Source organism: Clupea harengus, chromosome 3 (genome assembly GCF_900700415.2).
Source record: "Clupea harengus chromosome 3, Ch_v2.0.2, whole genome shotgun sequence".
Taxonomy (NCBI): domain Eukaryota; kingdom Metazoa; phylum Chordata; class Actinopteri; order Clupeiformes; family Clupeidae; genus Clupea; species Clupea harengus.
Window position 1 is genome coordinate 19,344,445 of NC_045154.1, and position 27,646 is coordinate 19,372,090.

Sequence of the window (27,646 nt, forward strand, 5' to 3'; positions counted from 1 at the left end):
AAGCACTCACACAACAAAAAAACATAAAACATCCAAACAAACAAAACACAAAAAAACTGTCCATATTACAAGGAAAAGAAAATCCAACAGCCCTGATGCACAGCACTTTCTCCAGACTGAGAAAGTTAGCAAATCCAATCCAGTCCAATCATGATTTTTGCAGTGATTTGGGAGAAATTAGTTCATTTCCAATAGTTTCCAACGTGCTAAAATGTCTGTAGAAAACTTCAACTGAACTCAGTGCAATGAAAACATTTGTATTTTTTCCCTATCCAGCACTATTTTGTGACTACTACAATCAGCCTGATGGGTGTGAATGGCACTACAAACCTTGTCAGGCACCATGCATGAAGACCTGCACTAACCCCTCAGGAAAATGTCTTGACCACATCCCACTCATTGAGGGTACATTTCTCATACAGTAATCTGATGCACATCTGTAACATTTAACCTTCAGTGATAGGCTGGAGGTAACTCTATATCAGTGTTTTTCTTGTTTTTGTTTTCTATCTGGTGTGTTTTTATTTACCTCCTTTGTTTTTTCTTGTAATCGTGCTTTTAACTCGTATTTCTTATTCCTTTTAGTAATGTATACTTGTGTTGTTAATTGATCTGCTTTGACTGGAAAGCACTTGGTCATGTCAACAGGTCAACTCCTATTGTTTTTAAATGTGCTGTATAAAAAAAAGTGACTTGACATGATAGTGTTTACAATCTCAAAACACAAGAAAATTTAGTTGGAGTGGAGGTCAACGTTAATGCCTGCTGTTGGATTAAGTCTCACCATTCTTATCTTTGAAAAACAGCCCTCCTCGCAACTAATTACCGGGGCTGACTAATGTGCCGTGGGTCCGTACTTTTCATAGCTTTCGCCAGACACCATGCTGCCTAGCCTCCTAAACAACGCCCCTGTAATGTTCCCTCCACACATGTTTTTAGGATGCTTTCCTAACTGCCCTAATGAGAGGCCTTACTTTGAGGAGAAAACCATGACGTGTGTATCAGGTAATGCGCTGTTTTTTTACTTTGACTTCTAAACAGGTAAAAACATTGAAGGAACAAAATACATTGAGCATTTTTTCTCAGGTTAGGCAAAAAACCTTTGTTTCTGTTTATTATCTCATAACAGCTTGCGACTGCGAGTACAACGGGAAAACATATAAATTCGGAGAAGTCATCTACGAAACAAATGATGGAGACGGATACTGTTTAGAAGCTGTCTGTGGAGTGAATGCAACTGTGTCCAGGTTTATCACTAAATGTCCGACTACGACAGCACCGTCTACACCTTTCACATTCACCACAAGTAAGTTCTGTGTTCATCATTTAGGTTTTTCAAAATAGTGGTCTCTCTTCATCAGAAACATTTCATTTCTGTGCACATCACAAAAAATGACTGACACAGCGTAAAGAAATGCATGAAACAGGAACTATCAACCGTGACACATATAATGGACTGAAGCATAAGGAATTCATGTTCCTCCACAACATTGCTGTTATGATAGGTTGAAAGACAACAACAATAACTAAATACCGCCCATTTATAAACTGTCACAGAAACCCTAAAAGAAAATGGCCGAATATTAGAATTTCTGTTTCATGCCTTCTTGTTTACACACACTAGTCCGCACCTTTGGTGATGGGTAAATGACACCTATGTTTTTTAACAAACTGCTGTAACGTTCTGCAACCAGGGTGTTCTCTTGTTATTGTGTGCCAAAGTATATCAATGAGAATGGGAAAATGACTTTTATATATCTATGAGAAAATTACTGTTTTCGCAAACAACTTGGAACTTGGTTTTTATCTCTCTTTCCTTATTCAATTCAATTTAATTTTATTTATATATAGTGCCAAAACAATGAAATTGTCTCAAGGGGCTTTACAGAGCCCAGGGCCTGAACCGTATTATCTCTTTTTATGTATAACTTTAACCATGACGCAGTTACATATTACAAAACTTTGCTCTGAGTATAATGCACATAGCATAACGTATGGCAGTAGCACTCCCTGAAATTATTAGCTTATTCAGTTGTGTCATATTACATTCATTATGTCATGTTTAGAATATGTTTGATAACCTATTCATCTGGAAATGCTAGTCATTTGTCAGTAATTACTAATTTTGTTAAATAATTGTAGCCCTCTATGACACTGGAAGTGTATGAAAACTTGACAAACAATAGATCTTAATTTTTTTACCATTTGTATCACGTTTTTTTGCCAGCCACTCCGACAACAACCCAGACCATCACAACAACAACAACAACAACCATAACCCCGACAACAGCCTCAACAACAACAACACAACCAACCAGTACATCCACTGAAATCACAAGCACTGAGACAACAGGCTCAACTACTACAGTTTGTCCGTACGAATTAGTGTGTAAATGGACTGACTGGATAGACAACAGTTATCCAAAGCCTGGAGTAGACGGAGAGGACATTGAAACACTGGAAAACATCACATGCCATATTTATCGAGAGGTCCAGTGTAGGGCCAAAATGCTTCCATTGTATCGCATACAAGAACTTGGCCAAGTAGTGCAATGTGGTCCTTCTGGATTAATCTGTAGAAACAGAGACCAGTCCAATGAAACCTGCCGTAATTATGAAATACGTGTCAGATGCTGCACATGTCCAAGTACAACAATCCCAACTACTACCACAGAGAGCACGATAACAACATCAACAATCTCTCCAACTACACCTACTGTGACCACAACGGCCAGCACGACTACAAAAGAACTCACAACCACAAGAATTACAACTGGACCAACAACTACAACACAGAGCACCACTACACCAACAACACCAAATATAACTACCACCACTGTTGGCACATCCACACCGACGACTCCAACAGAGAGCACAAGCACACTGACAACAACTAGCCCAACGACCACCACAGAAAGTACCACGGCAGGAACCACAAGTACTCCTACTACGACCACCACAGGCACAACGACAGTCACAACTACAACACCCCCAACCACAACAACATTCACAACTACAACATCAACAATCTCTCCACCTACACCTACTGTGAGCACAACGGCTGGCGCAACTACATCAGAACAGACAACCACACAAATTACAATCATCCCAACATCTACAACACAGAGCACCACTTCATCAACAACACCTCAACCAACTACAACAACTTTGACCACATCCACACCAACAACTCCAACAGAGAGCACAAGCACCCTAACAACAACTAGCCCAACGACCACCACAGAAAGTACCACGGCAGGAACCACAAGTACTTCTACTACGACTACCCAACCAACTGTGAGAACAGGGGCTCCTCCCTCAACATCTTCTTCTAGAACGGAACCTCAAGTAAAATATTCAACTACTGCAACACAGAGCACCACTTCATCAACAACACCTCAACCAACTACAACAACTTTGACCACATCCACACCAACAACTCAAACAGAGAGCACAAGCACCCTAACAACAACTAGCCCAACGACCACCACAGAAAGTACCACGGCAGGAACCACAAGTACTCCTACTACGACCACCACAGGCACAACAACATTCACAACTACAACAACCCCAACCACAACAACAACTACAACAGAGAGTTCAAGCACATTGACAACAACTAGCCCAACAACTACGACACAAAGTACCACTACAGAAACAACTGGAAGTCTGACTACAACAACCCCGACATCAGCCTCAACAACACAACCAACAAGTACATCCACTGAAATCACAAGCACTCAGACAACAGGCTCAACTACTACAGCTTGTCCGTACGAATTAGTGTGTAAATGGACTGACTGGATAGACAACAGTTATCCAAACCCTGGAGTAGACGGAGAGGACAATGAAACACTAGAAAATATCACATGCCATACTTATGGAGAGGTCCAGTGTAGGGCCAAACAGCTTCCAATGACTCCCATAAAAGATATTGGCCAAGTAGTGCAATGTGGTCCAGCTCCATTTGGATTCATCTGCAGAAACAGAGAGCAGTCCAATGGAACCTGCCGTAATTATGAAATACGTGTCAGATGCTGCACATGTCCAAGTACAACATCCCCAACAACAACAACAACAGTCACAACTACAATATCAACAATCTCTCCAACTACACCTACTGTGAGCACAACGGCTAGCGCAACTACAACAGAACAGACAACCACACAAATTACAATCATCCCAACATCTACAACACAGAGCACCACTTCATCAACAACACCTCAACCAACTACAACAACTTTGACCACATCCACACCAACAACTCCAACAGAGAGCACAAGCACCCTAACAACAACTAGCCCAACGACCACCACAGAAAGTACCACGGCAGGAACCACAAGTACTCCTACTACGACCACCACAGGCACAACAACATTCACAACTACAACAACCCCAACCACAACAACAACTACAACAGAGAGTTCAAGCACATTGACAACAACTAGCCCAACAACTACGACACAAAGTACCACTACAGAAACAACTGGAAGTCTGACTACAACAACCCCGACATCAGCCTCAACAACACAACCAACAAGTACATCCACTGAAATCACAAGCACTCAGACAACAGGCTCAACTACTACAGTTTGTCCGTACGAATTAGTGTGTAAATGGACCGACTGGATAGACAACAGTTATCCAAACCCTGAGGTAGACGGAGAGGACAATGAAACACTAGAAAACATCACATGCCATACTTATGGAGAGGTCCAGTGTAGGGCCAAACAGCTTCCAATGACTCCCATAAAAGATATTGGCCAAGTAGTGCAATGTGGTCCATCTCCATTTGGATTCATCTGCAGAAACAGAGACCAGTCCAATGGAACCTGCCGTAATTATGAAATACGTGTCAGATGCTGCACATGTCCAAGTACAACATCCCCAACAACAACAACAGTCACAACTACAACATCAACAATCTCTCCACCTACACCTACTGTGAGCACAACGGCTGGCGCAACTACATCAGAACAGACAACCACACAAATTACAATCATCCCAACCACTACAACACAGAGCACCACTTCATCAACAACACCTCAACCAACTACAACAACTTTGACCACATCCACACCAACAACTCAAACAGAGAGCACAAGCACCCTAACAACAACTAGCCCAACGACCACCACAGAAAGTACCACGGCAGGAACCACAAGTACTCCTACTACGACCACCACAGGCACAACAACATTCACAACTACAACAACCCCAACCACAACAACAACTACAACAGAGAGTTCAAGCACATTGACAACAACTAGCCCAACAACTACGACACAAAGTACCACTACAGAAACAACTGGAAGTCTGACTACAACAACCCCGACATCAGCCTCAACAACACAACCAACAAGTACATCCACTGAAATCACAAGCACTCAGACAACAGGCTCAACTACTACAGCTTGTCCGTACGAATTAGTTTGTAAATGGACTGACTGGATAGACAACAGTTATCCAAACCCTGGAGTAGACGGAGAGGACAATGAAACACTAGAAAATATCACATGCCATACTTATGGAGAGGTCCAGTGTAGGGCCAAACAGCTTCCAATGACTCCCATAAAAGATATTGGCCAAGTAGTGCAATGTGGTCCAGCTCCATTTGGATTCATCTGCAGAAACAGAGACCAGTCCAATGGAACCTGCCGTAATTATGAAATACGTGTCAGATGCTGCACATGTCCAAGTACAACATCCCCAACAACAACAACAACAGTCACAACTACAACATCAACAATCTCTCCAACTACACCTACTGTGAGCACAACGGCTAGCGCAACTACAACAGAACAGACAACCACACAAATTACAATCATCCCAACATCTACAACACAGAGCACCACTTCATCAACAACACCTCAACCAACTACAACAACTTTGACCACATCCACACCAACAACTCCAACAGAGAGCACAAGCACCCTAACAACAACTAGCCCAACGACCACCACAGAAAGTACCACGGCAGGAACCACAAGTACTCCTACTACGACCACCACAGGCACAACGACAGTCACAACTACAACAACCCCAACCACAACAACAACTACAACAGAGAGTTCAAGCACATTGACAACAACTAGCCCAACAACTACGACACAAAGTACCACTACAGAAACAACTGGAAGTCTGACTACAACAACCCCGACATCAGCCTCAACAACACAACCAACAAGTACATCCACTGAAATCACAAGCACTCAGACAACAGGCTCAACTACTACAGTTTGTCCGTACGAATTAGTGTGTAAATGGACCGACTGGATAGACAACAGTTATCCAAACCCTGAGGTAGACGGAGAGGACAATGAAACACTAGAAAACATCACATGCCATACTTATGGAGAGGTCCAGTGTAGGGCCAAACAGCTTCCAATGACTCCCATAAAAGATATTGGCCAAGTAGTGCAATGTGGTCCATCTCCATTTGGATTCATCTGCAGAAACAGAGACCAGTCCAATGGAACCTGCCGTAATTATGAAATACGTGTCAGATGCTGCACATGTCCAAGTACAACATCCCCAACAACAACAACAGTCACAACTACAACATCAACAATCTCTCCACCTACACCTACTGTGAGCACAACGGCTGGCGCAACTACATCAGAACAGACAACCACACAAATTACAATCATCCCAACCACTACAACACAGAGCACCACTTCATCAACAACACCTCAACCAACTACAACAACTTTGACCACATCCACACCAACAACTCAAACAGAGAGCACAAGCACCCTAACAACAACTAGCCCAACGACCACCACAGAAAGTACCACGGCAGGAACCACAAGTACTCCTACTACGACCACCACAGGCACAACAACATTCACAACTACAACAACCCCAACCACAACAACAACTACAACAGAGAGTTCAAGCACATTGACAACAACTAGCCCAACAACTACGACACAAAGTACCACTACAGAAACAACTGGAAGTCTGACTACAACAACCCCGACATCAGCCTCAACAACACAACCAACAAGTACATCCACTGAAATCACAAGCACTCAGACAACAGGCTCAACTACTACAGCTTGTCCGTACGAATTAGTTTGTAAATGGACTGACTGGATAGACAACAGTTATCCAAACCCTGGAGTAGACGGAGAGGACAATGAAACACTAGAAAATATCACATGCCATACTTATGGAGAGGTCCAGTGTAGGGCCAAACAGCTTCCAATGACTCCCATAAAAGATATTGGCCAAGTAGTGCAATGTGGTCCAGCTCCATTTGGATTCATCTGCAGAAACAGAGACCAGTCCAATGGAACCTGCCGTAATTATGAAATACGTGTCAGATGCTGCACATGTCCAAGTACAACATCCCCAACAACAACAACAACAGTCACAACTACAACATCAACAATCTCTCCAACTACACCTACTGTGAGCACAACGGCTAGCGCAACTACAACAGAACAGACAACCACACAAATTACAATCATCCCAACATCTACAACACAGAGCACCACTTCATCAACAACACCTCAACCAACTACAACAACTTTGACCACATCCACACCAACAACTCCAACAGAGAGCACAAGCACCCTAACAACAACTAGCCCAACGACCACCACAGAAAGTACCACGGCAGGAACCACAAGTACTCCTACTACGACCACCACAGGCACAACAACATTCACAACTACAACAACCCCAACCACAACAACAACTACAACAGAGAGTTCAAGCACATTGACAACAACTAGCCCAACAACTACGACACAAAGTACCACTACAGAAACAACTGGAAGTCTGACTACAACAACCCCGACATCAGCCTCAACAACACAACCAACAAGTACATCCACTGAAATCACAAGCACTCAGACAACAGGCTCAACTACTACAGTTTGTCCGTACGAATTAGTGTGTAAATGGACCGACTGGATAGACAACAGTTATCCAAACCCTGAGGTAGACGGAGAGGACAATGAAACACTAGAAAACATCACATGCCATACTTATGGAGAGGTCCAGTGTAGGGCCAAACAGCTTCCAATGACTCCCATAAAAGATATTGGCCAAGTAGTGCAATGTGGTCCATCTCCATTTGGATTCATCTGCAGAAACAGAGACCAGTCCAATGGAACCTGCCGTAATTATGAAATACGTGTCAGATGCTGCACATGTCCAAGTACAACATCCCCAACAACAACAACAGTCACAACTACAACATCAACAATCTCTCCACCTACACCTACTGTGAGCACAACGGCTGGCGCAACTACATCAGAACAGACAACCACACAAATTACAATCATCCCAACCACTACAACACAGAGCACCACTTCATCAACAACACCTCAACCAACTACAACAACTTTGACCACATCCACACCAACAACTCCAACAGAGAGCACAAGCACAATAACAACAACTAGCCCAACGACCACCACAGAAAGTACCACGGCAGGAACCACAAGTACTTATACTACGACTACCCAACCAACTGTGAGAACAGGGGCTCCTCCCTCAACATCTTCTTCTAGAACGGAACCTCAAGTAAAATATTCAACTACTGCAACACAGAGCACCACTTCATCAACAACACCTCAACCAACTACAACAACTTTGACCACATCCACACCAACAACTCAAACAGAGAGCACAAGCACCCTAACAACAACTAGCCCAACGACCACCACAGAAAGTACCACGGCAGGAACCACAAGTACTCCTACTACGACCACCACAGGCACAACAACATTCACAACTACAACAACCCCAACCACAACAACAACTACAACAGAGAGTTCAAGCACATTGACAACAACTAGCCCAACAACTACGACACAAAGTACCACTACAGAAACAACTGGAAGTCTGACTACAACAACCCCGACATCAGCCTCAACAACACAACCAACAAGTACATCCACTGAAATCACAAGCACTCAGACAACAGGCTCAACTACTACAGCTTGTCCGTACGAATTAGTTTGTAAATGGACTGACTGGATAGACAACAGTTATCCAAACCCTGGAGTAGACGGAGAGGACAATGAAACACTAGAAAATATCACATGCCATACTTATGGAGAGGTCCAGTGTAGGGCCAAACAGCTTCCAATGACTCCCATAAAAGATATTGGCCAAGTAGTGCAATGTGGTCCAGCTCCATTTGGATTCATCTGCAGAAACAGAGACCAGTCCAATGGAACCTGCCGTAATTATGAAATACGTGTCAGATGCTGCACATGTCCAAGTACAACATCCCCAACAACAACAACAACAGTCACAACTACAACATCAACAATCTCTCCAACTACACCTACTGTGAGCACAACGGCTAGCGCAACTACAACAGAACAGACAACCACACAAATTACAATCATCCCAACATCTACAACACAGAGCACCACTTCATCAACAACACCTCAACCAACTACAACAACTTTGACCACATCCACACCAACAACTCCAACAGAGAGCACAAGCACCCTAACAACAACTAGCCCAACGACCACCACAGAAAGTACCACGGCAGGAACCACAAGTACTCCTACTACGACCACCACAGGCACAACAACATTCACAACTACAACAACCCCAACCACAACAACAACTACAACAGAGAGTTCAAGCACATTGACAACAACTAGCCCAACAACTACGACACAAAGTACCACTACAGAAACAACTGGAAGTCTGACTACAACAACCCCGACATCAGCCTCAACAACACAACCAACAAGTCCATCCACTGAAATCACAAGCACTCAGACAACAGGCTCAACTACTACAGTTTGTCCGTATGAATTAGTGTGTAAATGGACCGACTGGATAGACAACAGTTATCCAAACCCTGAGGTAGACGGAGAGGACAATGAAACACTAGAAAACATCACATGCCATACTTATGGAGAGGTCCAGTGTAGGGCCAAACAGCTTCCAATGACTCCCATAAAAGATATTGGCCAAGTAGTGCAATGTGGTCCAGCTCCATTTGGATTCATCTGCAGAAACAGAGAGCAGTCCAATGGAACCTGCCGTAATTATGAAATACGTGTCAGATGCTGCACATGTCCAAGTACAACACCCCCAACCACAACAACATTCACAACTACAACATCAACAATCTCTCCACCTACACCTACTGTGAGCACAACGGCTAGCGCAACTACAACAGAACAGACAACCACACAAATTACAATCATCCCAACCACTACAACACAGAGCACCACTTCATCAACAACACCTCAACCAACTACAACAACTTTGACCACATCCACACCAACAACTCCAACAGAGAGCACAAGCACCCTGACAACAACTAGCCCAACGACCACCACAGAAAGTACCACGGCAGGAACCACAAGTACTCCTACTACGACCACCACAGGCACAACGACAGTCACAACTACAACAACCCCAACCACAACAACATTCACAACTACAACAACCCCAACCACAACAACAACTCCAACAGAGAGTTCAAGCACATTGACAACAACTAGCCCAACAACTACGACACAAAGTACCACTACAGAAACAACTGGAAGTCTGACTACAACAACCCCGACATCAGCCTCAACAACACAACCAACAAGTACATCCACTGAAATCACAAGCACTCAGACAACAGGCTCAACTACTACAGTTTGTCCGTACGAATTAGTGTGTAAATGGACCGACTGGATAGACAACAGTTATCCAAACCCTGAGGTAGACGGAGAGGACAATGAAACACTAGAAAACATCACATGCCATACTTATGGAGAGGTCCAGTGTAGGGCCAAACAGCTTCCAATGACTCCCATAAAAGATATTGGCCAAGTAGTGCAATGTGGTCCAGCTCCATTTGGATTCATCTGCAGAAACAGAGACCAGTCCAATGGAACCTGCCGTAATTATGAAATACGTGTCAGATGCTGCACATGTCCAAGTACAACATCCCCAACAACAACAACAACAGTCACAACTACAACATCAACAATCTCTCCAACTACACCTACTGTGAGCACAACGGCTAGCGCAACTACAACAGAACAGACAACCACACAAATTACAATCATCCCAACATCTACAACACAGAGCACCACTTCATCAACAACACCTCAACCAACTACAACAACTTTGACCACATCCACACCAACAACTCAAACAGAGAGCACAAGCACCCTAACAACAACTAGCCCAACGACCACCACAGAAAGTACCACGGCAGGAACCACAAGTACTCCTACTACGACCACCACAGGCACAACAACATTCACAACTACAACAACCCCAACCACAACAACAACTACAACAGAGAGTTCAAGCACATTGACAACAACTAGCCCAACAACTACGACACAAAGTACCACTACAGAAACAACTGGAAGTCTGACTACAACAACCCCGACATCAGCCTCAACAACACAACCAACAAGTACATCCACTGAAATCACAAGCACTCAGACAACAGGCTCAACTACTACAGTTTGTCCGTACGAATTAGTGTGTAAATGGACCGACTGGATAGACAACAGTTATCCAAACCCTGGAGTAGACGGAGAGGACAATGAAACACTAGAAAACATCACATGCCATACTTATGGAGAGGTCCAGTGTAGGGCCAAACAGCTTCCAATGACTCCCATAAAAGATATTGGCCAAGTAGTGCAATGTGGTCCAGCTCCATTTGGATTCATCTGCAGAAACAGAGAGCAGTCCAATGGAACCTGCCGTAATTATGAAATACGTGTCAGATGCTGCACATGTCCAAGTACAACATCCCCAACAACAACAACAACAGTCACAACTACAACATCAACAATCTCTCCAACTACACCTACTGTGAGCACAACGGCTAGCGCAACTACAACAGAACAGACAACCACACAAATTACAATCATCCCAACATCTACAACACAGAGCACCACTTCATCAACAACACCTCAACCAACTACAACAACTTTGACCACATCCACACCAACAACTCCAACAGAGAGCACAAGCACCCTGACAACAACTAGCCCAACGACCACCACAGAAAGTACCACGGCAGGAACCACAAGTACTCCTACTACGACCACCACAGGCACAACGACAGTCACAACTACAACAACCCCAACCACAACAACATTCACAACTACAACAACCCCAACCACAACAACAACTCCAACAGAGAGTTCAAGCACATTGACAACAACTAGCCCAACAACTACGACACAAAGTACCACTACAGAAACAACTGGAAGTCTGACTACAACAACCCCGACATCAGCCTCAACAACACAACCAACAAGTACATCCACTGAAATCACAAGCACTCGGACAACAGGCTCAACTACTACAGTTTGTCCGTACGAATTAGTGTGTAAATGGACCGACTGGATAGACAACAGTTATCCAAACCCTGGAGTAGACGGAGAGGACAATGAAACACTAGAAAACATCACATGCCATACTTATGGAGAGGTCCAGTGTAGGGCCAAACAGCTTCCAATGACTCCCATAAAAGATATTGGCCAAGTAGTGCAATGTGGTCCAGCTCCATTTGGATTCATCTGCAGAAACAGAGACCAGTCCAATGGAACCTGCCGTAATTATGAAATACGTGTCAGATGCTGCACATGTCCAAGTACAACATCCCCAACAACAACAACAACAGTCACAACTACAACATCAACAATCTCTCCAACTACACCTACTGTGAGCACAACGGCTAGCGCAACTACAACAGAACAGACAACCACACAAATTACAATCATCCCAACATCTACAACACAGAGCACCACTTCATCAACAACACCTCAACCAACTACAACAACTTTGACCACATCCACACCAACAACTCAAACAGAGAGCACAAGCACCCTGACAACAACTAGCCCAACGACCACCACAGAAAGTACCACGGCAGGAACCACAAGTACTCCTACTACGACCACCACAGGCACAACGACAGTCACAACTACAACAACCCCAACCACAACAACATTCACAACTACAACAACCCCAACCACAACAACAACTCCAACAGAGAGTTCAAGCACATTGACAACAACTAGCCCAACAACTACGACACAAAGTACCACTACAGAAACAACTGGAAGTCTGACTACAACAACCCCGACATCAGCCTCAACAACACAACCAACAAGTACATCCACTGAAATCACAAGCACTCGGACAACAGGCTCAACTACTACAGTTTGTCCGTACGAATTAGTGTGTAAATGGACCGACTGGATAGACAACAGTTATCCAAACCCTGGAGTAGACGGAGAGGACAATGAAACACTAGAAAACATCACATGCCATACTTATGGAGAGGTCCAGTGTAGGGCCAAACAGCTTCCAATGACTCCCATAAAAGATATTGGCCAAGTAGTGCAATGTGGTCCAGCTCCATTTGGATTCATCTGCAGAAACAGAGACCAGTCCAATGGAACCTGCCGTAATTATGAAATACGTGTCAGATGCTGCACATGTCCAAGTACAACATCCCCAACCACAACAACAACAGTCACAACTACAACATCAACAATCTCTCCAACTACACCTACTGTGAGCACAACGGCTAGCGCAACTACAACAGAACAGACAACCACACAAATTACAATCATCCCAACATCTACAACACAGAGCACCACTTCATCAACAACACCTCAACCAACTACAACAACTTTGACCACATCCACACCAACAACTCCAACAGAGAGCACAAGCACCCTAACAACAACTAGCCCAACGACCACCACAGAAAGTACCACGGCAGGAACCACAAGTACTCCTACTACGACCACCACAGGCACAACAACATTCACAACTACAACAACCCCAACCACAACAACAACTACAACAGAGAGTTCAAGCACATTGACAACAACTAGCCCAACAACTACGACACAAAGTACCACTACAGAAACAACTGGAAGTCTGACTACAACAACCCCGACATCAGCCTCAACAACACAACCAACAAGTACATCCACTGAAATCACAAGCACTCAGACAACAGGCTCAACTACTACAGTTTGTCCGTACGAATTAGTGTGTAAATGGACCGACTGGATAGACAACAGTTATCCAAACCCTGGAGTAGACGGAGAGGACAATGAAACACTAGAAAACATCACATGCCATACTTATGGAGAGGTCCAGTGTAGGGCCAAACAGCTTCCAATGACTCCCATAAAAGATATTGGCCAAGTAGTGCAATGTGGTCCAGCTCCATTTGGATTCATCTGCAGAAACAGAGAGCAGTCCAATGGAACCTGCCGTAATTATGAAATACGTGTCAGATGCTGCACATGTCCAAGTACAACATCCCCAACAACAACAACAGTCACAACTACAACATCAACAATCTCTCCAACTACACCTACTGTGAGCACAACGGCTGGCGCAACTACAACAGAACAGACAACCACACAGATTACAATCATCCCAACATCTACAACACAGAGCACCACTTCATCAACAACACCTCAACCAACTACAACAACACCAACAGAGAGCACAAGCACACTAACAACAACTAGCACAACGACCACCACAGAAAGTACCACAGCAGGAACCACAAGTACTCCTACTACGACCACCAGAGGCACAACGACAGTCACAACTACAACACCCCCAACCACAACAACATTCACAACTACAACATCAACAATCTCTCCACCTACACCTACTGTGAGCACAACGGCTGGCGCAACTACATCAGAACAGACAACCACACAAATTACAATCATCCCAACCACTACAACACAGAGCACCACTTCATCAACAACACCTCAACCAACTACAACAACTTTGACCACATCCACACCAACAACTCCAACAGAGAGCACAAGCACAATAACAACAACTAGCCCAACGACCACCACAGAAAGTACCACGGCAGGAACCACAAGTACTCCTACTACGACTACCCAACCAACTGTGAGAACAGGGGCTCCTCCCTCAACATCTTCTTCTAGAACGGAACCTCAAGTAAAATATTCAACTACTGCAACACAGAGCACCACTTCATCAACAACACCTCAACCAACTACAACAACTTTGACCACATCCACACCAACAACTCAAACAGAGAGCACAAGCACCCTAACAACAACTAGCCCGACGACCACCACAGAAAGTACCACGGCAGGAACCACAAGTACTCCTACTACGACCACCACAGGCACAACAACATTCACAACTACAACAACCCCAACCACAACAACAACTACAACAGAGAGTTCAAGCACATTGACAACAACTAGCCCAACAACTACGACACAAAGTACCACTACAGAAACAACTGGAAGTCTGACTACAACAACCCCGACATCAGCCTCAACAACACAACCAACAAGTACATCCACTGAAATCACAAGCACTCAGACAACAGGCTCAACTACTACAGCTTGTCCGTACAAATTAGTGTGTAAATGGACTGACTGGATAGACAACAGTTATCCAAACCCTGGAGTAGACGGAGAGGACAATGAAACACTAGAAAACATCACATGCCATACTTATGGAGAGGTCCAGTGTAGGGCCAAACAGCTTCCAATGACTCCCATAAAAGATATTGGCCAAGTAGTGCAATGTGGTCCAGCTCCATTTGGATTCATCTGCAGAAACAGAGAGCAGTCCAATGGAACCTGCCGTAATTATGAAATACGTGTCAGATGCTGCACATGTCCAAGTACAACATCCCCAACAACAACAACAGTCACAACTACAACATCAACAATCTCTCCACCTACACCTACTGTGAGCACAACGGCTGGCGCAACTACATCAGAACAGACAACCACACAAATTACAATCATCCCAACATCTACAACACAGAGCACCACTTCATCAACAACACCTCAACCAACTACAACAACTTTGACCACATCCACACCAACAACTCCAACAGAGAGCACAAGCACCCTAACAACAACTAGCCCAACAACCACCACAGAAAGTACCACGGCAGGAACCACAAGTACTCCTACTACGACCACCACAGGCACAACGACAGTCACAACTACAACACCCCCAACCACAACAACAACAGTCACAACTACAACATCAACAATCTCTCCAACTACACCTACTGTGAGCACAACGGCTGGCGCAACTACAACAGAACAGACAACCACACAAATTACAATCATCCCAACAACTACAACACAGAGCACCACTTCATCAACAACACCTCAACCAACTACAACAACTTTGACCACATCCACACCAACAACTCCAACAGAGAGCACAAGCACACTAACAACAACTAGCCCAACGACTACAACAGAAAGTACCACGGCAGGAACCACAAGTACTCCTATTACGACCACCACAGGCACAACGACAGTCACAACTACAACAACCCCAACCACAACAACAACTACAACAGAGAGTTCAAGCACATTGACAACAACTAGCCCAACAACTACGACACAAAGTACCACTACAGAAACAACTGGAAGTCTGACTACAACAACCCCCACATCAGCCTCAACAACACAACCAACAAGTACATCCACTGAAATCACAAGCACTCAGACAACAGGCTCAACTACTACAGTTTGTCCGTACGAATTAGTGTGTAAATGGACCGACTGGATAGACAACAGTTATCCAAACCCTGGAGTAGACGGAGAGGACAATGAAACACTAGAAAATATCACATGCCATACTTATGGAGAGGTCCAGTGTAGGGCCAAACAGCTTCCAATGACTCCCATAAAAGATATTGGCCAAGTAGTGCAATGTGGTCCAGCTCCATTTGGATTCATCTGCAGAAACAGAGAGCAGTCCAATGGAACCTGCCGTAATTATGAAATACGTGTCAGATGCTGCACATGTCCAAGTACAACACCCCCAACCACAACAACATTCACAACTACAACATCAACAATCTCTCCACCTACACCTACTGTGAGCACAACGGCTGGCGCAACTACATCAGAACAGACAACCACACAAATTACAATCATCCCAACATCTACAACACAGAGCACCACTTCATCAACAACACCTCAACCAACTACAACAACTTTGACCACATCCACACCAACAACTCCAACAGAGAGCACAAGCACCCTAACAACAACTAGCCCAACAACCACCACAGAAAGTACCACGGCAGGAACCACAAGTACTCCTACTACGACTACCACAGGCACAACGACAGTCACAACTACAACACCTCCAACCACAACAACATTCACAACTACAACATCAACAATCTCTCCACCTACACCTACTGTGAGCACAACGGCTAGCGCAACTACAACAGAACAGACAACCACACAAATTACAATCATCCCAACATCTACAACACAGAGCACCACTTCATCAACAACACCTCAACCAACTACAACAACTCCAACAGAGAGCACAAGCACACTAACAACAACTAGCCCAACGACCATCACAGAAAGTACCACAGCAGGAACCACAAGTACTCCTACTACGACCACAACAGGCACAACGACAGTCACAACTACAACACCCCCAACCACAACAACCTTCACAACTACAAAATCAACAATCTCTCCACCTACCCCTACTGTGAGCACAACGGCTAGCGCAACTACAACAGAACAGACAACCACACAAATTACAATCATCCCAACCACTACAACACAGAGCACCACTTCATCAACAACACCTCAACCAACTACAACAACTTTGACCCCATCCACACCAACAACTCCAACAGAGAGCACAAGCACCCTAACAACAACTAGCCCAACGACCACCACAGAAAGTACCACGGCAGGAACCACAAGTACTCCTACTACGACCACCACAGGCACAACGACAGTCACAACTACAACACCCCCAACCACAACATCAACAGTCACAACTACAACATCAACAATCTCTCCACCTACACCTACTGTGAGCACAACGGCTAGCGCAACTACAACAGAACAGACAACCACACAAATTACAATCATCCCAACCACTACAACACAGAGCACCACTTCATCAACAACACCTCAACCAACTACAACAACCCCAACCACAACAACAACTCCAACAGAGAGTTCAAGCACATTGACAACAACTAGCCCAACAACTACGACACAAAGTACCACTACAGAAACAACTGGAAGTCTGACTACAACAACCCCCACATCAGCCTCAACAACACAACCAACAAGTACATCCACTGAAATCACAAGCACTCAGACAACAGGCTCAACTACTACAGTTTGTCCGTACGAATTAGTGTGTAAATGGACCGACTGGATAGACAACAGTTATCCAAACCCTGGAGTAGACGGAGAGGACAATGAAACACTAGAAAACATCACATGCCATACTTATGGAGAGGTCCAGTGTAGGGCCAAACAGCTTCCAATGACTCCCATAAAAGATATTGGCCAAGTAGTGCAATGTGGTCCAGCTCCATTTGGATTCATCTGCAGAAACAGAGACCAGTCCAATGGAACCTGCCGTAATTATGAAATACGTGTCAGATGCTGCACATGTCCAAGTACAACATCCCCAACAACAACAACAACAGTCATAACTACAACATCAACAATCTCTCCAACTACACCTACTGTGAGCACAACGGCTGGCGCAACTACAACAGAACAGACAACCACACAAATTACAATCATCCCAACAACTACAACACAGAGCACCACTTCATCAACAACACCTCAACCAACTACAACAACTTTGACCACATCCACACCAACAACTCCAACGACCACCACAGAAAGTACCACGGCAGGAACCACAAGTACTTCTACTACGACTACCCAGCCAACTGTGAGAACAGGGGCTCCTCCCTCAACATCTTCTTCTAGAACGGAACCTCAAGTAAAATATTCAACTACTGCAACACAGAGCACCAGTTCATCAACAACACCTCAACCAACTACAACAACTCCAACAGAGAGCACAAGCACACTAACAACAACTAGCCCAACGACCACCACAGAAAGTACTACGGCAGGAACGACAAGGACTCCTACTACGACCACAATAGGCACAACGACAGTCACAACTACAACACCCCCAACCACAACAACATTTACAACTACAACATCAACAATCTCTCCAACTACACCTACTGTGAGCACAACAGAATGCTTCTGTAGATTCGGATCTACATATTACCCACCAGGTAACTTGTGTTTTTATACATTTAAATATATATACAACCTACAAATTTCTAATTGATAACCAAGTCTGGCAGTCAAAACAATGTGTTAAAGGGCTTCCAGGTAAAACAAAATACTGAATGTTCCTCTCTTTTCTTTACAAATCAGGCTCTTACATGTACAATAAAACCGATGCGGGTGGCTGGTGTTATACTGCATATTGCAATGCTTCATGTCAAGTTGAGAAAGAGACAAGGCCCTGCCATTTCACTTCCCCTCATCCCATTACAACATCTAGCATACCTTGCACTCATGTGATACCACCAAAGACGGTGAGAGACATTTGTTTCTTTTACTTCATATTTTAATAATTTAGTCTGAGTTATGAGAGAATGCTGATCTATAACCTGTTGTTATTGCTCCAATGACAGCACGGAGAAACTTGGACTAAAAATTGCACCACATACACTTGTGTGAATGGTGAAGTGACCTCTGAACCGGTGCAGTGCAACCCCCAAGCCCAGGAGAAACCTCAGTGTGAAAATGGACTCTCTCCTGTAAAGGTCTATGATGGCTGTTGTTACCACTATGAGTGTCAATGTAAGTTGAACAGGTTTGAATAAGAAACCAAGATCTGATATCACATGCTTTGAACCATTTATCATAAACATGTCATGAAAGGTGTTCATGGTGGATCATAGGAGTTTGGTTACTGTTATCTATCAGAAATACGTTAGATAGTGTGTGTGTGTGTTACACACTACAGTGTCATGTGACCATTTTCAGAAGTTTTCATGACAGTCACAACCCATGACCGCTAATATTAACACGTGCCCTGGGTGATGAGCATTGTTGGAGCTTTCTTGGTAATCGCTGATAATGGGAACATGATAATGTTAAATCATTACACAGTAATGACCCTGATATCTTAGGATAGAATATGGCATCATCAACCATGACATATTTATATTAGGATGTAGGGAATTTTAAGGGACTCTGGAGAGACACTGAAGAGGCTGGCAGCCGCATACCAACAAGTTGAAAACACATTGAGCTCCAAACCAAAGGGCCTTCAGAGAGGCATAACAGTTTTTGTCTACAACTAGTGAGCTAACTAGGTAACAACCAAACAACGTTTGCTTGCAATGGCCTGGACCTGGGGCACAGAACTACACAGTGAACAGCCTAGACAGCTAGTGCGCATTACTGGTGTGTTTATCAGTCCTTCACGTGACTATATAGCAACCACATTCATTTATGGATATTGAATAGTTTCAGTAAGATGAACATGAACACATTTTAGGGAATTTTAAGAACTTTGTCTTTTTCCTGGTTTACATTGTTAAATGTCTCCCACACAGGTACATGCACTGGAATGGGAGATCCTTATATCACCTTTGACGGGACATATTATGCTTACCATGGAAACTGCACATATGTTTTAGTCAAAGAGATAATAGCAAAATACAATTTCAGCGTTCACATCAAGAAGAGCTACTGTGACAACTCAAGCCACTTGGCCTGCCAACAGTACTTAACCGTTTACTACAAGTCACACAAGGTCCTGCTTGAACAGCAAGTAAATCCAAAGGTTAGTGTGGTGTGAGGAATTTGGAAAACATGTGAGCAGGCTTGTTGGGAATATACTTACTGCCTGAAGATTCACTTCCTGGTGCATTCTCTGTTGTCTATGCATACAGAGCTGTGTGCTTCACAGCAAAAATCATACGTATCCCGTCTGTATTTATATGCAAGTATACAGTACGTATGTATGTAAATATGTGTCTATATATATGTAATTATGTGAAATCATATGCAAATGTATGTAATATGGTATCCTCAACAGCTGTGCGAGTTTTTGCACTAACATAGTTTTGGGGCATAGTTACCTCTGCAACCACACCATAACATATTACATATATTGTAAAATACACTGTATTGTCTTCTTGCAGGTACATGTAAATGGCAGAAGAGCATTCCCCACCTTTTCTAACAATGATTTCATCATAAGAAGCACAGGGATTGAACTACGAATGGACATCCCTGACATTAAAACGACAGTGGTTTTCAAAGGCTCTACATTCTACATCACCCTGCCCAACTCGCTTTTCCATGGCAACACGGAGGGCCACTGTGGTAAGAACATGATAATTCATGTGGTTCACGCAAGTGTGGGAGTGGGATGGGGGAGTATGAACCTAGGGTTGACACTGGGTTCAAACCTTGCTTAGGGTAAGGGAAGGGGATAGGGGTAGGATAGGCCTCTGGGGATGTACATATAACTATAAGTGTGTAATTTCGTTTTTTGATTTCCACTTCTCTTATGATGAAATCAGGAAACTGTGACAACAACCGCACCAATGACTGCAGCCTTCCCAACGGCCAGACTAAACCGTCATGCCCCGAGACGGCTCGGCACTGGGTAGTGAACGCCTCTGAATGCCCTGCGCCACCAACAACACCCCCCACGGCCCCACCACCTACTTGCAAGCCTGCTCCGCTCTGTGAGATCATTCTAAGCAAGTGAGGAAACCTCCACCCCTCCTCTCACACACACACACACACCCCATTTAAGACTCTGACCCCCCCCCCAAAAAAGGCAAGAGTAACAGTTGGGGCGAGGGGGTGAAATATTTACAGATTGTGTATACTTTTTGAACTGTCATTCTGTCTAAGTTCCATGTATGCTAAGAAGAAAAAGCTCCCCCTCCCCCCATTTGCCATTGCATACCTCGCACATATACAATATATATAATTCCTCTAGAACGATTAGTTGGTCAACAAACACACAGTTGGCCATATCCAATCATGCAAAATTGTGATGAAGTTCTGCGATCGCACAGAAGCAGTCTGAGAGTGAGGAGGACTCAAACTGAAGCACAGGGCATTTGTGCGAACAACAGTGTACCTGTATATCCGTATAACAGCATACGTGAGTGCAGACTTTTGAGCAAGAGCAAAGCACATTTGCATGCGAGAAGGGGCTATTTGAGAGAGAGGGCAGGTTTTGAAGAAAAACATTACAAAATCTTAATGTGAAATGAATAAATAATGCTCTCAAATTGAAACACTACGCTCTTGATTAAAGAACCTCCATACATCTGCTATATGAATTGTATAGCAGTACCGTACAGAAATCTACACGTATCCCACTTACTCTGTGACTCTTTCTTCCTGTCGAAGGGTTTTTGAAAAGTGTCGGGAAGTTTTGCCGTACGAGTGGTACTACAAGGCCTGCCAAGACAGCGTGTGTGGGGGTAACAACAGCTCAGGCTGCCACAGTCTGGGAGCCTTTGCTGAGGCCTGTGCGAAATACTCAGAGAAATACTGTGTTGAGTGGAGGAGTCTTACCAAAGGGGTTTGTGGTACGTCGATATTTACACTATATACAGAATCTCTACAATCAGCCAAGTTATGCAAGGACAGTGCAACAGCCATATTTGCAAAATAAACATCAGTCAGAACAATTCTTAGGTTGTAATATAGGTTTATAACTGCTGAGAAATGCTGAAACTACATCAATTTCTTCCATTTAATAGAGCACGAGTGTCCAAAAAATAAAGTGTACAAGTCATGTGGATCCGTAATACAGAAGACATGTAGGTAAGGTAACAACTATCAATGACATCAATCAATGACACCACACTTTTGGTGGTGTGTTAGTGGTGGATATGTATATGTTTATCTTTATTATTTTGAACTATATTCTACACAAGCGCTTATGAAATTGATTGAGCTATATACGTATTTCAAATCAAGGGTGAATAGACATTGTTAGTATGGGAAAAATACTGTCCTTATCCTAAGACCTCTAACACCCTAACATGTCTAACTCAAACTTAAGCTGTGTTAACGTCTGTTTTGAAGCTGTCAGAGTCTGTTTTACATACTTATCCTATGGAGTAGACTGTGTTTCTGTTTGGTGTTTGTCCTTATTACAGTCACTAGCAAAACTAACCTGTTACCTAATTTTCATGTATGTCTGATATGTATGTATACAGCTGTACAGAGGAGACAGACTGCCAGGGTGATGAACAGTTGTGTCCCAGCACGAAAGCAGAAGGCTGTTACTGCGCTGAAGGAAAGGATATCTTCAGTCCCTACTCAGATGAGTGTGTAGTTTGCCATGGTAAGTCACGGCAAACAAGGGTGTGTTTCATTCTCGTGCTTCTAGACCCCCGATAACTATCCGAAGGGACAATAGTTGAGAATTATTTTTGTGTTCATGTTGGGGTTTATTTTTGGACTTTTTGCCTTTAATCAGACAGGATAGTGAAGGTTTTTGACAGGAAATGAGATGGAAAGAAGAGGTGGGGAGTGGGATCGGGAAATTACCTCGGGTCGGATTCGAACCCGGGTCCCCATGGGCGCTCAAGCCCGTTCATGCGCCGCAGCCCCAATAAATTGTATTATTTTATTAACATTTATTAAATGTATCTTATAATTTCAGATGTTTGCACAGGCCCTGGTGGCATGCCCAAGAAGGTAGGTTTGAAAGACAACTGCCCTGCCACAATAGTGCTGTGGCCTAGCTAGCCTGGCCTAGTATTTGTTTACAGTTAATATTAGTTATATTCTTAAGAACGTGTTGGCATTGCACTTAGATATCAGTGTTTTTTCTAAATCGTGGTAACTTTGACATAGCTGCCATGTTTTACATTAACCTTATCTTCTTCTTGACCTTGTCTTTGACCTTGCCATCCGTGTGTAATTTGTTGTGAAGCTTGGCGAGACCTGGCGTTATGGGTGTAAGGAGTGTGAGTGCAGCTTCGCCTCTTTGTCCGTTGAGTGCTGGCCTGTCCAGTGCGATCCCAAGCCCATCACCTGCCCACTGGGCAAAAGGAAAGTTAGTAAGACTGTGGACTGCTGCATGCAGTATGAATGTGGTAAGTGAATACAGGGTGGAGATATATTATATTTACATTATCTATTATTGTCAATTTGTTTTATGAAGTAACCATATAACAGTGTATACCACTTAGTATATAATATTGGAAATGTATGCTTAAGTCTGCTTTACCTTTGACTATTTTCGATACCTATTTTTCTCTCCTCAGAACCTAAAGAAGTTTGCGTTTTCGACAACACGGAACGGCAGGTAAGAGTAGCATTACTGTAAATATGTAGGCATCGTTGTGTCGTCATTCACTGATCACAAATATCATTGCTGTTTCAACTCTCTTCAAACTCTGAAATCTATACAATGTAGGCATATTGCCAAGTTTTGGGAACTTATATAGCCTTTTGAGTTTATTACCAGAATATTACATCGACAGAGAAAGCCTGCTATTATTCAGTAGACTATTTAATCTAAACAGGGAATTTAGCCCCCCTGAGCAAGGGGAGCTGAGGTACAGTATTAAGAGAGTGTTGTCCCCTTATCTGTTAAATATATACATTATACTCTACAATCATCGACCAATTTACATGGCAACAACTGACATAAAAAAAGGTCTGAATGATCATTTAAATATATAATCCTGTTGCTGTAATGGTAATATGTCCAATACCTTTGCGAGGCAGAACTTATGAGGTAATTTCCTTTAGCGCATAGTTGTTTTTTTTTGCCACACAAATACACTAACATTACCTCTATGATTTATGAGAAAACTAACTTGACTAAGTAATCATCCCCAATTACCTCTCTCACTGACAGCCTGGTGAGAAGTGGTCACCTTCCAATGATACGTGTGTGAAATACACCTGTACTAAACAAAATCATCAGTTTGTGGTCGTGGAGGTCATAACCACTTGTCCTAGGATCAACACTGAAGACTGCATACCCGTACGTAACTAACACCATCTGAATCAAGTCTGTGACATATCTGTCCCACACCTACAGTTTTATGTTGGCCTTTGCATTGTGTTCTGTGTCTTTACCCAATCTCAGATGGAAGCCTTTGACTTTTAACTTTTAACTTTTAACATCTTTTAACTTTATTTCCACCTTTAATCGTTTTTAGGGCACTGTGCGCACCGATGCCGCTGGATGTTGCAAGATCTGTGAGTAAACACGATATGCTTGTTATGACATTGTCAATACAAGAATACCCAAATATTATGTTTCCTTTCAAATTACGAATATACATTACTTTGTTTTTAACCCTGTTTTTACCCCGTTCAGTATTTCCTTGTTTTAGGTTGTTTTTGTTACTCACATTTGTAACACATGCCTCTAAACTTTCCATTTGCTGTCTTACCTGGCAGGCACTCCGAAGAGCTGCAAAGTCTCAAAGAAGGAGGCCTACCTGGAGATCAGTGACTGTAACTCCACAGCTCCTGTAGAGCTGACTGTCTGCTCTGGGGCTTGTGCCACTTACTCCATGTGGGTTTCACTGCTGCCTCTGGCAAATCCTGACAGCACAATATGCACACAAAGCCACAAATGATGTCTGAAGACACATAATTGTAGCACCAGCTTAATATTGAATTAATAGCTATTATTTATAAATGAATACAATTATATAATATAGTAAATTAATAAACTAATTATATGTGTATACATTCAGCTTGATAACATCATCAAGATGCATTGAAATGAGTAAAACTGTTTGATTGTCTATATTCACGTCTATATTCTAAGCCTGGACCGCAGAGACTATACTCTACACCATACTGTACTATACTATACGTGCTTTACACAGCTGCAGAACTGCAGAGAGTAATTGACTATATTCGACTATTACTTGTAGATTCGTGTATACACCCTCTGATTGCTGATGTGTCATTGTCTTACTTTATGCTTTTCTTGTCTTCAGTACGTTTCACATTGGGCATGTTTTTCTGACTGCCGTGTCCTTTCCTACCCCATCTGCAGGTATTCGTCTGAGATGAACACTGTGATGCACAACTGCGCTTGCTGTCAAGAACAGAGAACAAGTGAGAAACAGGCAGAGATGCGCTGTACCAACGGGACAACCATCACCCACTCCTACGTCTACATCGAAGAGTGCGGCTGCGAGACACAAAAGTGTGTGGAGAAAATAAATGGATAAAACTCTATTTATATTTTCACCCTTGCCCTTAATGGTCATGAGCGAGATGCATCAATCTAAGCTCAGCCTTGATATACTTAGTTGAGCAAACCATCCTCACAAGTTAAGATTTGTTCTGTAGGGCAGAAACTATTCTTTATAAACATAATGTAGTAAATGTTATTATTCCGATAAATCTCTTTGAATCATTAAACATTGTCTGTTACAAAGTAATTTCTATCTCTTCTGTGACTTTTTGCTCATAGAATCATCAATATATAAATACTTTCTGTATAATTTTTTATCTGTTGGTGTGGTGATGCATGTTTTAAAATATATTCATTTCTATTAAAGTCTATGAACAGCATTAAGTGCATTTGTATTGCTTATAAACACCATTTCGACATCTTTCAGCTGTGAAGAATACTACAACTACTTACTTATCACAGCATTGAACACTCTTAGGCCTGCCTATCTATAATAGTCTTGCTATGATGCAGGAATCAAGAATGTTGTGCTATTTATTACAGTCTACTGATATAGTATGGACTGGATGGCAGGGATCTTACATGCAGGGGTAGAAAAAGAAGCTAACACATGAGAAAAACTACACCAGGGCATTTACGCACCGGGGCATTTATGCACAACACACTGACTCTTATCGCTATCAGAAAATACATCAACACAAAAAGGGTTACTTTTCACAAATATGTGGGGTACAGGTGGTACAGGAGGTAAAGAAGTCGTTTAGTAATCAGAAGGTTGCTAGTTCGATTCCCTGTCGAAGTGTCCTTGAGCAAGACACTGAACCCCTAATTGCTCCTGATGTGCAGTGTGCCATCAGTGTAAATGTAAAATGTGTATACATTGTAAGTCGCACATATGTAAGTCGCTTTGGATAAAAGCGTCTGCTAAATGACTAAATGTAATGTAAATGTAAATACATTAATCACAAAATCAACGTGAACAGGGACACACAGAATTGTGGGAACTACACACAATCAGGAAAAGCACTCGGAACACACAACCTCACTCACGCACTACAATAATTGTATAACTTTTAAGAATATATTTATGTCTATGTGCCAAGCACTCCCACCCCTAACAATCTTTACACCTGCCCAAGAACATTTTAAATACTGTATGTATGCTAGGTAGGGTTGCAGTATTGTGAAACCCATATGTCTACATTGCCTAATAGAATGTCTGTGGGTCACAAACAGAAAAGGCACAACAGGTTTAATGTGATATAATCCATGATTGAAATGTAATCTTTTCCTACATAAACAAACCTCTACTGTACTTTGCTAGTCCCCTGACTATTGTAGCGATCTCACTGAGTCAGGTGTATTTTTAGCTTTCTTGACATTTATTAACACACAATTACAAGAATGCAGACACTGATTACAGAATGGCAACTGGAGCAGGCTTATATGTGAAGACACATCAGACTTGGTGGACCAATATCTGTAATGGACTGTAATGTTGTGAGGAAATTAAGCCAAAATTGGTCAGCCATACTGGCAAAGTTGGAGGCAGAGTATGTGCAGTAAGTGCTTTTTGGAGCCAGAGCATGCACAGTAACATAGACGTTAT

At 43.1% G+C, this 27,646-nt stretch overlaps 2 protein-coding genes across 2 annotated transcripts; both read left to right on the top strand.

The window, feature by feature from the left end:
- Nucleotides 1-150: 150 nt before the first annotated feature.
- Nucleotides 151-19,754, top strand: LOC105892416 (mucin-2-like). Its single transcript, XM_042705439.1, has 7 exons — nt 151-405; nt 940-1,005; nt 1,130-1,306; nt 2,228-14,461; nt 16,994-19,099; nt 19,245-19,408; nt 19,508-19,754. The coding sequence occupies exons 1-7, from the start codon at nt 246-248 to the stop codon at nt 19,697-19,699; spliced, it is 15,099 nt and encodes a 5,032-aa protein (XP_042561373.1). The 5' UTR covers nt 151-245; the 3' UTR covers nt 19,700-19,754.
- Nucleotides 19,597-26,417, top strand: LOC105892417 (mucin-2-like). Its single transcript, XM_012818663.3, has 14 exons — nt 19,597-19,676; nt 20,438-20,667; nt 21,029-21,212; nt 21,413-21,599; nt 22,260-22,441; nt 22,616-22,679; nt 23,078-23,205; nt 23,527-23,561; nt 23,800-23,962; nt 24,134-24,174; nt 24,733-24,861; nt 25,040-25,079; nt 25,284-25,401; nt 25,894-26,417. Exons 2-14 carry the CDS (start codon nt 20,452-20,454, stop codon nt 26,069-26,071), a joined length of 1,665 nt encoding a protein of 554 aa, XP_012674117.2. The 5' UTR covers nt 19,597-19,676; nt 20,438-20,451; the 3' UTR covers nt 26,072-26,417.
- The last annotated feature ends 1,229 nt before the right edge of the window (nt 26,418-27,646 follow it).

Excerpts from the sequence above, each read along its gene's own strand:
- LOC105892416 (XM_042705439.1), top strand. The coding sequence starts at position 246 with ATGAAAACATTTGTATTTTTTCCCTATCCAGCACTATTTTGTGACTAC. Across the intron at positions 19,100-19,244 it reads ATCTACATATTACCCACCAG|GCTCTTACATGTACAATAAA; the intron begins GTAACTTGTGTT and ends TTTACAAATCAG. Across the intron at positions 19,409-19,507 it reads ATGTGATACCACCAAAGACG|CACGGAGAAACTTGGACTAA; the intron begins GTGAGAGACATT and ends CTCCAATGACAG.
- LOC105892417 (XM_012818663.3), top strand. The coding sequence starts at position 20,452 with ATGGGAGATCCTTATATCACCTTTGACGGGACATATTATGCTTACCAT. Across the intron at positions 22,680-23,077 it reads GTAATACAGAAGACATGTAG|CTGTACAGAGGAGACAGACT; the intron begins GTAAGGTAACAA and ends GTATGTATACAG. Across the intron at positions 23,963-24,133 it reads CTGCATGCAGTATGAATGTG|AACCTAAAGAAGTTTGCGTT; the intron begins GTAAGTGAATAC and ends TTCTCTCCTCAG.